Source organism: Xyrauchen texanus, chromosome 45 (genome assembly GCF_025860055.1).
Source record: "Xyrauchen texanus isolate HMW12.3.18 chromosome 45, RBS_HiC_50CHRs, whole genome shotgun sequence".
NCBI classification, from domain to species: Eukaryota; Metazoa; Chordata; class Actinopteri; order Cypriniformes; family Catostomidae; genus Xyrauchen; species Xyrauchen texanus.
The window spans coordinates 13,048,865-13,061,616 of NC_068320.1; the positions used below are offsets into that span (position 1 = coordinate 13,048,865).

At 36.9% G+C, this 12,752-nt stretch overlaps 1 protein-coding gene across 4 annotated transcripts in view; it reads left to right on the top strand.

Annotated features, from left to right (window-relative positions):
• The window catches only part of LOC127637164 (ankyrin repeat and sterile alpha motif domain-containing protein 1B-like), a 213,690-nt gene that overhangs the window by 78,829 nt on the left and 122,109 nt on the right, over positions 1–12,752 (top strand). For all 4 annotated transcript variants that reach the window (XM_052118089.1, XM_052118088.1, XM_052118087.1 and 1 more), the window contains one exon: positions 2,797–2,913. In XM_052118089.1, coding sequence (XP_051974049.1) covers positions 2,797–2,913 — 117 coding nt within the window. The remainder of the gene's footprint in view (positions 1–2,796; positions 2,914–12,752) is intronic.

The window sequence follows — 12,752 nt, forward strand, 5'->3', positions numbered from 1 at the left end:
TTAATTCTATACATTTACATTGGACTCGTTCATTTGGATTCCTGTTAGTAGAGTCTACGCCAGGTTATACGTGATCATTCCACAAACTGGCCAGTTTTGGGTCATTCTCCAGAGGTATTTGACTTAATATTATTTGGACAAGTTGCTCCCTGCATACTTTTATTTAAATAATAGTTTTGTTTAGTCCCCCTAGATCTGCATGCACTTAATTAATATAACAATACTCTCAACCAGAGGAGTGGTTAGACTACCTGGATAGGCCGACCAATGCTGCCATATCCAGATAAACACTTACCTAATAAATGTTGAATTAGTCTCCTTAGTTTCCTATCTACCCTTGGCCGGAGTAATGTTAACATTAACCAGAGGTAATGACTACCATTATTTAGGCAAATCGACCAACATTTTGTTGTTCTAAATAATGATTATATTTAGTCTCTAGAGTCTTTGTACACTTAATGCCGAATAGTTAAGGTCTCAGAAGACCGATTCTCTATCAATGCTGAGATATTATTTGTACTAACACTGATCGCAGATTTGTGTCAACAAGTAGGAGAGAGAACAGATGTCGAAAGACAACAATGAGGCAATTCTTGCTCAGTTGGATGTGAGATCGTATCTTTGCGAGAAAGTTTCAATGCTATTTTCTCAGAGAACATACATTTGCTCTTTCCCTCCCTGGGGAGTTTTGTCCTTTGAATGCAAACACCATGGCACCCTGCCTTACGCATCACTTGTCTTTATCTTAAGCATGCTCTTCACTGACAATTTTGTTGACATTGTTGACAAGTAACACATTTTTGACTAAAAACTTACGCAATGTTATTTGTTGAGGTGGAAATTATGTCACAACTGTGCGACAGTCATCATTTTTGAAAAACTGATAGAAATTAAAATATTAGTAAGGTTTAGTTACACTTTGTTTAGATTATCTTAGTTTTAAACACAATTTATATTTTTATAATGGATTTTCATAGTTTAACATTGAATGTTAATTAAACACTGGCAGCCAAATGTTTGGAATAATGTACAGATTTTGCTCTTATGGAAGGAAATTGGTACTTTTATTCACCAAAGTGGCATTCAGCTGACCACAATGTATAATCAGGACATTAATAACGTGAAAAATTACTATTACAATTTGAAAAAAATTATATCCAGAACTTCAAAGAGTTCTCATCGAAAAAATCCTCCATGTGCAGCATTGACAGCTTTACAGAGCCTTGTTATTCTAGCTGTCAGTTTGTCCAGATCCTCATGTGACATTTCACCCCACACTTCCTGTAGCACTTGTCATAGTTGTTGTCTTGTCGGGCTCTTCTCACCCACCTTAAAGTCTAGCTGATCCCACAAAAGCTCAATGGGGTTAAGATCCATAACACTCTTTTCCAATTATCTGTTGTCCAATGTCTGTGTTTCTTTGCCCACTCGAACCTTTTCTTTTTGTTTTTCTGTTTCAAAAGTGGCTTTTTCTTTGCAATTCTTCCCATAAGGCCTCCTGAGTCTTCTCTTTACTGTTGTACATGAAACTGGTGTTGAGCGGGTAGAATTCAATGAAGCTGTCAGCTGAGGACATGTGAAGCGTCTATTTCTCAAATTAGAGACTCTGATGTACATATCCTCTTGTTTAGTTGTACATCTGGCCTTCCACATCTCTTTCTGTCCTTGTTAGAGCCAGTTGTGCTTTGTCTTTGAAGGCTGTAGTGTACACCTTTGTATGAAATCTTAATTTTTGGCAATTTCAAGCATTGTATAGCCTTCATTCCTCAAAACAATGATTAACTGACGAGTTTCTAGAGAAAGCTGTTTTTTTTGTTGTTTTTTTTGCCATTTTCTGACCTAATATTGACCTTAAGATATGCCAGTCTATTGCATACTGTGGCAAATCAAAAACAAACGCAAAGACAATGTTAAGCTTCATTTAACGAACCAAATAGATTTCAACTGTGTTTGATGTAAAGGCATGTTATTTTCAAGTAGCATATTAGCAATGTAGCATGATTACTCAAGGAGAAGGTGTTGGGATGATGGATGCTGGAAATGGGATCTGTCTAGGTTTCATCAAAAATTACTTTTTTCAAATAGTGATTATGCTGTTTTTTTACATCATTAATGTCCCGACTATACCTTGTGATCAGTTGAATGCCACTTTGGTGAATTAATGTATCTGTAAAATCTGTACATTATTCCAAACTTTTGGCTGCCAGTGTACATAATTACCAAAAATAAATAATGAAGACCTGCTAAAGAGTTTCCAATTCCAATTCCAATAAATAAAGTTAAAATATGTTTGAATAAAAATCAACCCGTGCCTGGCACGTGAACATGCCCAAATTTGAAGAAACATATCTGTCCCATTGACAAAGGAATTCATTATTCATTTTTCAATTGCAATTTTAAAGCAAATGTCATTGTGTTATATACAGTGAGTATACTATACAATACAAAACATCAGTCATACCCATCATCATTTTGCTCCTCATATTTTGTCTCACATAGAGTTCAGGATTAACAACAACAAAAGAAATACACTTCCCATTTTCCTATTGGCTTCCTATTTTTTAGAACTAGCCTTTTACAATTGGTTGGCTCAAATCAGATAAAAAAAAATTATTTGTACTCCTATGTGCTGCTTGGCAAGAGTTAATTTTGGACCCTGGCTGCTCAAGCGAGAGGAATACACTTATCTGAATCTTGTGTTGTGGTGGCTTGGCCTGAGATCAGTATCTATACCTCAGCCTGTGTGTACTCCTGTTGATTGTATGTAATTGTATATATCTCACCCCTCGGCTGTAGCTGCCCACTCCCCCGTTGCCCCCGGCGATTGAAGAGGAAGAAAAGAGCTGCAGTCCATCAGGCCTGTGGGAGGCGCTCACTCCTTGCAACGGCTGCAGAAACCTGGGCTTCTCTCAGGTACAGAAACTCATTTTTTTTTGCTTGTTCATACCCTCCTCTTCATCTTTTATCTGAGGATGACTTAGTCAATATTTATTATGCTTTATTTAAATATTTATATTCATTTTCATTCTAACGTCTATATGCCAGTTAAATCAGGTATGTCTTTAGAAGTCAAAGCATGTTGCTATGGTAACTTTAGCCAACCAACCAAAATGATCTTCATAGACTTTTTGGGCATATAAAAGATGGTCTTTTATCTTCAATTCTGATTGTGGATGAAAAGGTGAATGAAGAAATGAATAGAATGAGGCTTTAAGGAACATTCTTTACACTGAACACTGATGCCAAAAAGTATTTGGACTCTTTCGTACACTTACTGTAAGTCACACTAATAAATGTCTGAATATCATTGCTTTAGATACAGAAAATATTACCTAATCTTAAAACAAATAATGTTTCTTCGAACTATCTTTTCTGAGCAATGTATGTTGTTTAGCTAATTTTTGCTTGAAAATGGTATATGCTACTTGTTTTGGTTACACTTTACAATAAGGTTCCATTTATTAACATTATTTAACATGAACTAACAAAAGTTGTATAGGTTAACATAAGTTAATGCACTATGAACTAACATGAACTTACAATGAACAATTGTATTTTTATTAACTAACATTAACAAAGATTAATAAATGCTTTATTAATCTTTTATGCAAGAAATTTGCTCATGTTGTTTTGCCACCCACAAACACACAAATCTTTGACTATGGCCTCATGCTAAGGCATCTTTCATTATGCCAGAATAAGGAAGAGGTATCCCCTTCCTTCAGACAGGAAGTCTAATTATCCCATAGGAAGTGTAATCATGTCACACGCTGATCCACCCACCTGCACCAAGCGAGGAGACCTCCCGCTACCATGGAAACAGGGATGTTCAAGTGAAGGTGCCAACAGGCTGGGGGAGGAGAAAATTCAGTTTCAGAAAGAGTTGGGGTTCCTTGAGACGAAAGTGATACTTTTGCACCCTCAAACAAACCCTGAACTCCGTCACTGGCTCTCTTCCGCAGGGAGAGGGATGCACATGCATTCCAAGGGGGTCTCGTAGTTGCTAGGAGACACAGAATTCATAAAGTGCAAGGCGTGGGATATCCACCCACCTCCCAATTGACAGATCTGAGTCTCCATCAAAACAGGTGCGTCACAGCACTGTGAAATAACATCCAGAGAAAACATCCAGAAAGGGAGAGGGAGAGAAAGACTGGGCATCTGGTTTCAAAGCCTCTGCTTTCTCATTCAAGCTGTTCTCCACCATTCCTCTTTATTAAATCTCTTCATTTTCTCGCTTTTTTTATTCATTCTGGTTCTCGCTGTCCATCTTTTACTATAACATCATACATTACATGACCAGAAGTATGTGGACACCCCGTTCTAATTATCATATTGGGCTATTTCAGTCATTCCAGTGTAAATAAATCTTAGGCCATATCCACACTAATCATTTTTCAGTTAAAACCCCATATTCTGTTTCCTAATGTCATTGTTTTCCAAAGTATGCTGTACTAGAGATCGGTTTTGAAAGTCGCAATTTTGAGTGGAGGAAAACACAGTTCCAGTGTAGAAGAGAAGAGTAAACATGGCTTGTTTTTATAAGTTTGATATCTCTATTTTCAGATTCCTATCATCATTTTTTTTCCAAAGTACTCTCACTGAGCACATTATTAGGAACACTATGGTCCTAATAAAGTGCCCAACATGTATGTAGTCCATCTGCCTCAAGGTTGGACGTCTTGTGCATTCTGAAATGCTATTCTGCTCACTACAATTGTAGTTGAGTTGTTATCTGAGTTACCGTAGCCTTTCTGTCACCTCGAACGTGTCTGGCCATTCTCTGTTGACCTATCTCATCAACAAGGTGTTTTTGTCCACAGAACATCACTGGATGTTTTTTTGTTTTTGGCACCATTCTGAGTAAATTCTCAAGACTGTTGTGCATGAAAATCCCAGGAGATCAGCAGTTACAGAAATACTCAAACCAGCCCATCTGGCACCAACAATCATGCCATGGTTGAAATCACTGGGATCTAATTTTTTCCCCATTCTGCTGGTTGATGTGAACATTAACTGAAGCTCCTGACCCATATCTGCATGATTTTATGCATTGCAATGCTTGCCACACTATTGGCTGAATTGTATGAATAAGTAGGCGTACAGGTGTTCCTAAAAAAGTGCTCAATGAGTGTATGCTGTAACTGAGAGTTTTTTTGAAAGTATTCGTTTTCGGTGGAGGTAAACACTGTTCAAGTTTGAATAAGAAGTGTAAGCATAGCAAAATTTAAACACATTACCTGTTAGTGTAGATGTGGACTTCATTACGAGATTCTGACTTGTAAAAAACATCTTTGTAGAACAGTATATGTTGTGCATGTAAAATCTGTGCCTGTGCATTTGTGTTTGTTTTTGCTTATTTCTTTGGTTTGCACATTGCTTTTGCATCTACTCCCATTGCTGCAGTCAGGAAACATGCTTTTAATCTGCGTACTGAAAACATCTTGTGATTCCAGATCAAAGTGAGTGTTTCCATTTTTAGCATCTGCTTTGTGATGTTTTTCTCTTTTCTTATCTTCAGCTTGCATATAGCATCTTTTAGTTATGAATTACTGGTCTGTATTTCACTGCATGTAATTTGGTTGGTCTTGTCCTGTTTATGGCTGTGTAGTTTCACAAAACCCACTAATTGGAGTGTAAGAGGTCCGGGAAGTGTAGTATTTCATGTGTATTGTCACTTGGCTTTTATAATTGTGGTGAATGGCTGTATATTTGTATGTGTGAGTGTGCATTAGAGGTAACATATGTCCCTTGCTCTTGCTGACTGCCCAGTGTGATTTAAGAGCTGAGCACGAATGCCGTTGGCTGTGTTTAATAGATAATTCTGAAAACAGTACAGGAACAAGAATCCTAAACGACAGGCCATGTTTTATGAGCCACTTTAGAGCCAAATCCAAGAGATGGTGTGGAAGACAGGCCATACTGCAAATAAATGCACAGTCTCACTAAAACTGGACTCAATGCAACATAAACACCTTATTAATGGATGATTTATAACTAAATTGACTCGTTTTAGGAGCAATTTCACTAAGTTTCATTTACCACCAAGATACAAGCACATTAAAGGGATAGTTCACCCAAACATTCTGTCATCATTTATTTACCCTCATGACTTTTCTTTCCTCCATGGAACACAAAAGGAGATGTTTGGAATATTCACAGACTGTATTCCAGTTTTCTCCATACAATAAAAGTGAATGGTGACTGAGGCTGGAAGAAACTGTCCCTTTAAAATATTCCTTTATGCTTTTGTTTGTGCAGTTGTGCTCTTGAAACCAGTTATGTACGACATTAAAATAGCATTAAAGACCTCCATTCAACTTCTTTCATTCTTAGTGAGTATTGACGTTGTTGTCCTTGACTTTCCGTCTCGGTAATCATGTATGTCGGGATTATTCATTGTAATTTGAATATAAAAGAAAGCTTAGGCACTAGATATTCAACACCACTGGGTTCCCCTGAGTGATTGTTGTAAACGATTCCTTCATCATTTTCCTTTTAATCCTCATCCTCCTCTGCCCTCTCTACCCCAGTATAGCATAATCTCCTTTGCATACCCGTGACTCATATTTTAAATCTCAGATTCCTGACAGTGGCTTCATGTACCGAATGGGTTTCTGTGCTTCTTTCTAGGTGCTTCTTTCTAGGTTCTTACTTTTAAAAGGCAAGTGAATAAGTTGGCCGGTAACTTTCATATGAACTTGAACATAATACATGCTCACTTTTGCAATAGTGCTGTTACGTTCCTGTTCGTCTGCCCTGTGTTCTCTGTCACACTATCACGTTTATGTCACGTTTCCTTGTCTGTTCCGTGTTTTCCGTTTCACCCGTCACCATTCACGCTCCATGTCGTGTTTTCCTTGTTGTTCGCCCCGCGTTTCACTGTCTTTGTCCAAACTACATTTCCCACAATTCCCGGCCTCCGTCACTGCCTACACTCATCAGTGTTTTCACCTGTGTCTTGTTCAGTCTCCACTTTGTCTGTGTATTTTAACCCCAGTTCTTTGTTCAGTCCCTGTCGATTGTTGTTTGTATGTTTATGACGTTTCATGTCGGTGCCTGTTTCTACTCGTGTTATTCGTGTTCCCTCGTGGTTACCCTGTTCCCTGTCGGTACCGTCCGAGGTTACCCTGCTGTTCAGCGGATGTTCATTTCTTTAATGTTGTCAGCCTGGTCCGTGTTCCCTACCCGAGTTCTTAGTTATGTTTGAGTTTTGTTTCATCGTGTTTAATCTGTTTCGTGCTGTTTAGTTTCCCGTTTTCCCATCGTGGATTTTCCTTTGTGTTTACATTTTGTTTCTTCTGTGTCAACCTTAATAAAACCGCATTTGGATCCGCACCTCTCGTCTGTCTTGTCCTGTTTCCACACCAGTTATAACAAGTGCTTCTTTTCTGAATATTAACATGGGTTTGATACAAGCAAATAACACTAAATAACTTGTGTTTCAGGCAAAAATGTGTATGTAAGTTTATATATTTCTTGTCTGCAGCGAAAATAGTTCCATAAGACGCCAAAGCATCAAACTCAAGTCCCTCTCTGCACTGCTGTAATACTCAAGTGCTGTTCTGTTTCTGAACAAATCAGTGATTTATGCCAGAATTATTTTCATTCACTTCCATTTTTTCGGTTATGAACATTAAGTCTATGATTTAATGCCTCACATTTATAACATAATAGACGCTCATTTGTCTCCACCTACTGGCGTAATGATGTAATCTGCCGAAATGGTCACTGAATTAATCTTATTGGCAAATGGATTCAAAAAGGCTTGAGTCACTGGGATTAATCAAAATCCCCACCACTATTTGGAAAGGCGTGAACACAGACATGTGGAGTAATACAATTAACCCTGAGGATATTTTGGGCACTGGAGAAGTTTTGACATGTCTTGACATTTGTGCTTTTTTCAGTTGCATAAAAACATATTAATGGATAAAGTCTGATAACACTGTATTCAGCACAAACTGGGCTACAATAATATGTGAGCAACATGAATGTACAGGTTTGTATTTTTGAGAAAATAACGTTTATGCATGGTTTATGAAAATAAGGTGAAATATTGGTCATATAACACATACTAAACATTTGTCCACAAAACTTTTGAGAACTGGATCTTGTAGCTTAGAATGTTTGCTACAAAATTATGTGAAAACCATCCTGATCACTCATTCATACAAAACAATATAGCATTTTAACTTTTGTAAGACAATTTTTGTGTTGAAAGGTAATATGCGAGGAGGTGTGAACTATCATGAATATGGATGTAATTCACAGATGAGAGACAAAGACCCTCCCCTGGGCCTATCAATGAGGGATAGAGAATGAATGTGAGGAGACTTAATGATCCACATCAAGTTTTAAGTTAAAAGAAGTAATCTGACTATATATTTTCTTTACATAAAGACTTTACTTAATTTTAGACCTACACTACCGTTAAAAGAAGTCTCTTCTGCTCACCAAGACTGGATTTATTTGATCCAAAATACAGAAACAACATTGATATACTGAACTCTTTTTACAATTTAAAAGAACAGTTTTCTATTTAAATATATTGAAAAATGCAATTTGTGATCAAAGCTGCAATTTCAGCATCATTACTGAAGTCTTCAGTGTCACATGATCCTTCAGAAATCATTATAATATGCTGATTTTCTAATATGGGCATATTTAAAGTGCATTTTACTAATTTAACCTGAACACATATTTGCAAGCACAAGCTTTGTTGATGATAATGAGGCAGCATAAACCCTAGTAAAAATATAATCTAAAAATTCATATTATTTTTATATCATATTACATATCATATTTATATTATACATTATACAATTGAAATACCTGCTTTAGCCGAAACAGCATTTACATGCAACTAAAACGTGCTTATTAGGACATATTTCAAATTTCAATACTCTGAATCCTGGCTGGCAAGTCTGGAAACAGTCCCACTAGTAAAATATGTACATGTTTATATAAAATAGCATGTTAGCTAATGAAAACTAAATGACTTACTCGTCCGAAATTGTATCCTCGGCTGGATCAAGTCTCTCTTCAAGATACAAACGTTCATCGGAGTCCCGCTCTTCTTCTGAGGAAAATGTTAACTCTTCCATACTATCCTGGAGCTCTCTGGCCTGTGTATCACGCGCAGAAAAATGAATGAAATGTGTTTACAATCTCACTGTCGGGGGCGTTTACCATTTGCCTTGATCGTCTCAGCACATTAGCGTATGAACCCTCTGCTGGTGGGTGGGATCACAATAGAGATAATGAGTTGAGCCAGAAGAAAATGTACATCGCTTTGTTTCATACAGATTACATTGCAGGAGAATATTTGTTTTAAATTTGAATTGTTTTATTTAAATGTAGACATTTGAAAATTTCTTTAGACATATGTTTCATGTTTGTGTGAAAAGTATTCGTGGAGTTTCAGTTCATTTTTGTGACGTGTTTCTGAAATATGCTCGTGAACACAGAGACTGCTGAAAGCTCACCCTTTTTATTTTCTTTATTTTACAAAAGCACAAGATTTTGTTGTTATTGTGAGTATACACAAATAAAATTAGACCCTTTATAGTCTCTAATGATGTCTTACACTTATCTGTATACCCAAAAATGACGGAGTATTTTAAGTTGTTTCTGCTGTAATGACGAAAATATCCAGCAGGACGCGCCGGCATGTCCGTCGACCCCAGGGGGTTAAACAAAACAGTGCCCCAGTGTTGTTAAATTGGATATCAGCACTCTTGGAATGCAGCATGGCCAATCAAATTTAAGGGCGAGAACTAACGGTTGTATAAATAACATTATAACATTCATATTTCTGGTCCTGGAAGCTGATTAGTCAACATCCATGCTTTATTCATGATAAAACAGCTCTGACCTCTATATTCCAGCTGACAGCTATTCTTGTTGCCAAGCAATGTTTACTGTTTACTGCCAGGAAATATATTTTCTGATGGAAGGATGGCATTTATTGATTTTACTTACAAATGATACAATTTACTGAACATTTGTGTCCTTATTATTATTACTATGTGGTGACCCTTTTATAAAAGCAATAAGACACTCGAGGCTGTGCCATATTGTGAATAAAGTGATGGCTGAAGGGGTTGCAGGCATTGATTGGCCATGCTAAATAACAACGCCCTTAAGCACCCAACGCCTTGGAAAAACAAAAATATAAGGAAACAAAATCTGATGGGTCTTGATGTTTATGTCGCCAATGGCATTTCAAAGAGAGATTAATGATACAAAGAGCGACACAATTGTCTGTGTTGTTTTTCACAAATATGCTGATATAAATCACACATATATATAATTTCATGATACAATGTGAAATACTGTTTCAAAGAACGAATTACCAAGTGTGGAAAATTTCATTTTGGACACTGCCTGTAAGCATCCTTGTTCTACCAAAAGCCTACGGCCTTTAATACACCGGAAATCCACCATAGTCGCCTTAGCTCTCGTAATGAGTGTGTGATCTGGGTTTGACCTGTAGATGTGATAGTCAGCTCATTCAATGCAAAAAGGTCATGTTGGGAGCAGGTGCTAAATCTGCAAAGTGAAGACATTTTATGGGAGAAGGTAATTACAGTAGTCTGGCATTTTTATGAAAGCACTAAGTCATTTCACGGCAATGGAAGTAATTTCGAGGGGTTGTCGCTTTCATTTGCTAATTCCTGCTGCTTTTCTTCCATTTTACTTTATTCTCTTTTCCTCTCCAGCTCTCTCTCTTCCTATCATCTCTTGCCCAGGTCTGTTATATATCAGACATAATGAGATACTTTAGGCTGGTAGTCTTTTAGTGAGAAAAGAGCTGTCTCCATCTGACTACTTCATCTTGCTGATATTATTTGTTTGAAGTTTCTCTCTTACCCGCCGCATGTTGTTTGCTCTGTTTATAATGAAGCCTCGCAGTGAACTATATTGCAGCAATACTGTGTAAGCCAGAGGCTTGTCTCTATGAACCGTTGTGACATAATTCTCCCATTGGTATTTCTGCATGCAAAGACCTCCTCAAGCACATGACCAAACGACAAAGCACACTTATCTTCCCTCTCTCTTTTTATATCAATCCCTCTATCTGTCTCTTTATGCTGTGGGGTCCCTCCTCAAAACTATGCAGAGATGAGATTAGAAAAGAACAGGAAATGACATTGGCCATTTAGATCAGATACGGTAACCGTCTGTACACTGAGAAAGAGAGTATGAGTTTCAAGAATACAGTACCTTATTTAGAGCATTCATGACTACATTATCAAATACTACAACAATTATATTGTATATGTACATACAAACACAGATACCATTAAAATAAATGTACATATAAACCCACATCTGCACAATAAATATTTTTAAATAATTGTATATCATTATATAAAATTATAATATAGCATTATATTTGTCTCCAGAACTCTCTAAAACCTTCTATAGTGTCAATTAACAATATAATTTATATTCCATTTTTGTTATTGCCTTTATTTAATAAAAAGAGAAAGTATTGGTATCTAGTGGATGGATTAGAGAAAGAAAGATAGACAGAAAGAAAGATATAATCAGTTAAAGAAAAGAAAGGGAGGAGGAATGTTTGCTGTCACATGTGTGGCTGAAGATTGCAGACGTGACTGAGGGCCGTCCGGACAGTTTTTCTATTTGGATCCGAGTCCAGCAACTGCAGCTCTGCATTCAGCGCGCTAATTACTGACCTGGAACACTTCAGTTTGTTTGTAGTCTTACTTCTGCAGAGACAAAAATGCAGTTCCTGTCTCTGCTATCAGATAAAGAGAGAGCACAAGAGAGAGAGAGAACAATAGTTGTAGTGTGCTAGGACAGTCGGGCACAGCAGGGTTATATTGTATGTACGCCAGAGAGTTGAATTTTCACATTTACAGTGAAGACATCAGGAGTCTCGAGAGATAAGGTAATGCACTATATTAATTACTGTGCTTGTAAGGTATATTGAAATTCCCTTTCTTTTTCTTTTACACTTAACCTCTTCAACTCTGGGTCATTTTTGGACTGCCAACTGCAATTTTTCATACATTTAATTTTCTCACCATTAACACATACTGTGGATTAATTGCCAAAAAATGGTCTAGTTTTTTAGAAAATGATATATATTTATAGAGCATGTAAGCAGGTCATTCTGGTTCAGTTCACTCTATCTCCCTCCAAAAGTCTTAATTTATTCCACTAGATGGCAGCAAGTACTAAAAAAATTATTTTTCCTCTATCACCTTCCATCACAAAATGCCAATCTGAAATGTAGATGGCGTTTCAATGCATTTTAGTCCTCACAGATGTGCTCGTCCATAGACATTCAGTCTAATTTTCAGTTCATGTACCACCCCCAGTGATTCATAGAATATCTCGGCCTCTGAGTGGACTAGCAGCTCAGTCTAGGTGTCATTAGAAAGCAGAGATCCTCCTCTTTGCAATGTTGTCAAATATATATATTACATATATTTTCTAATGATTTATTTCGCATGCCTTTCCTGCTGGACTGCATATTTTGTATCTAATATATAACTTTATATCTAAGATATAACATTGGAGTGTTCACACAAGCAAGCTCACAGACAAGTAAGAAATGGCTAATTTTGTAGAAAACTGGTAAATAGCAGATATAAAGTTTTTAGCTATTTGGGGCTTATAGCAGCAGTGACCACTGCATAAAAGAGATGTTTGTATTTAACGTCTTATAGAAATTATATTTAACTTTGTGATTCTTTTGAAAATATTTTTAACTGTGG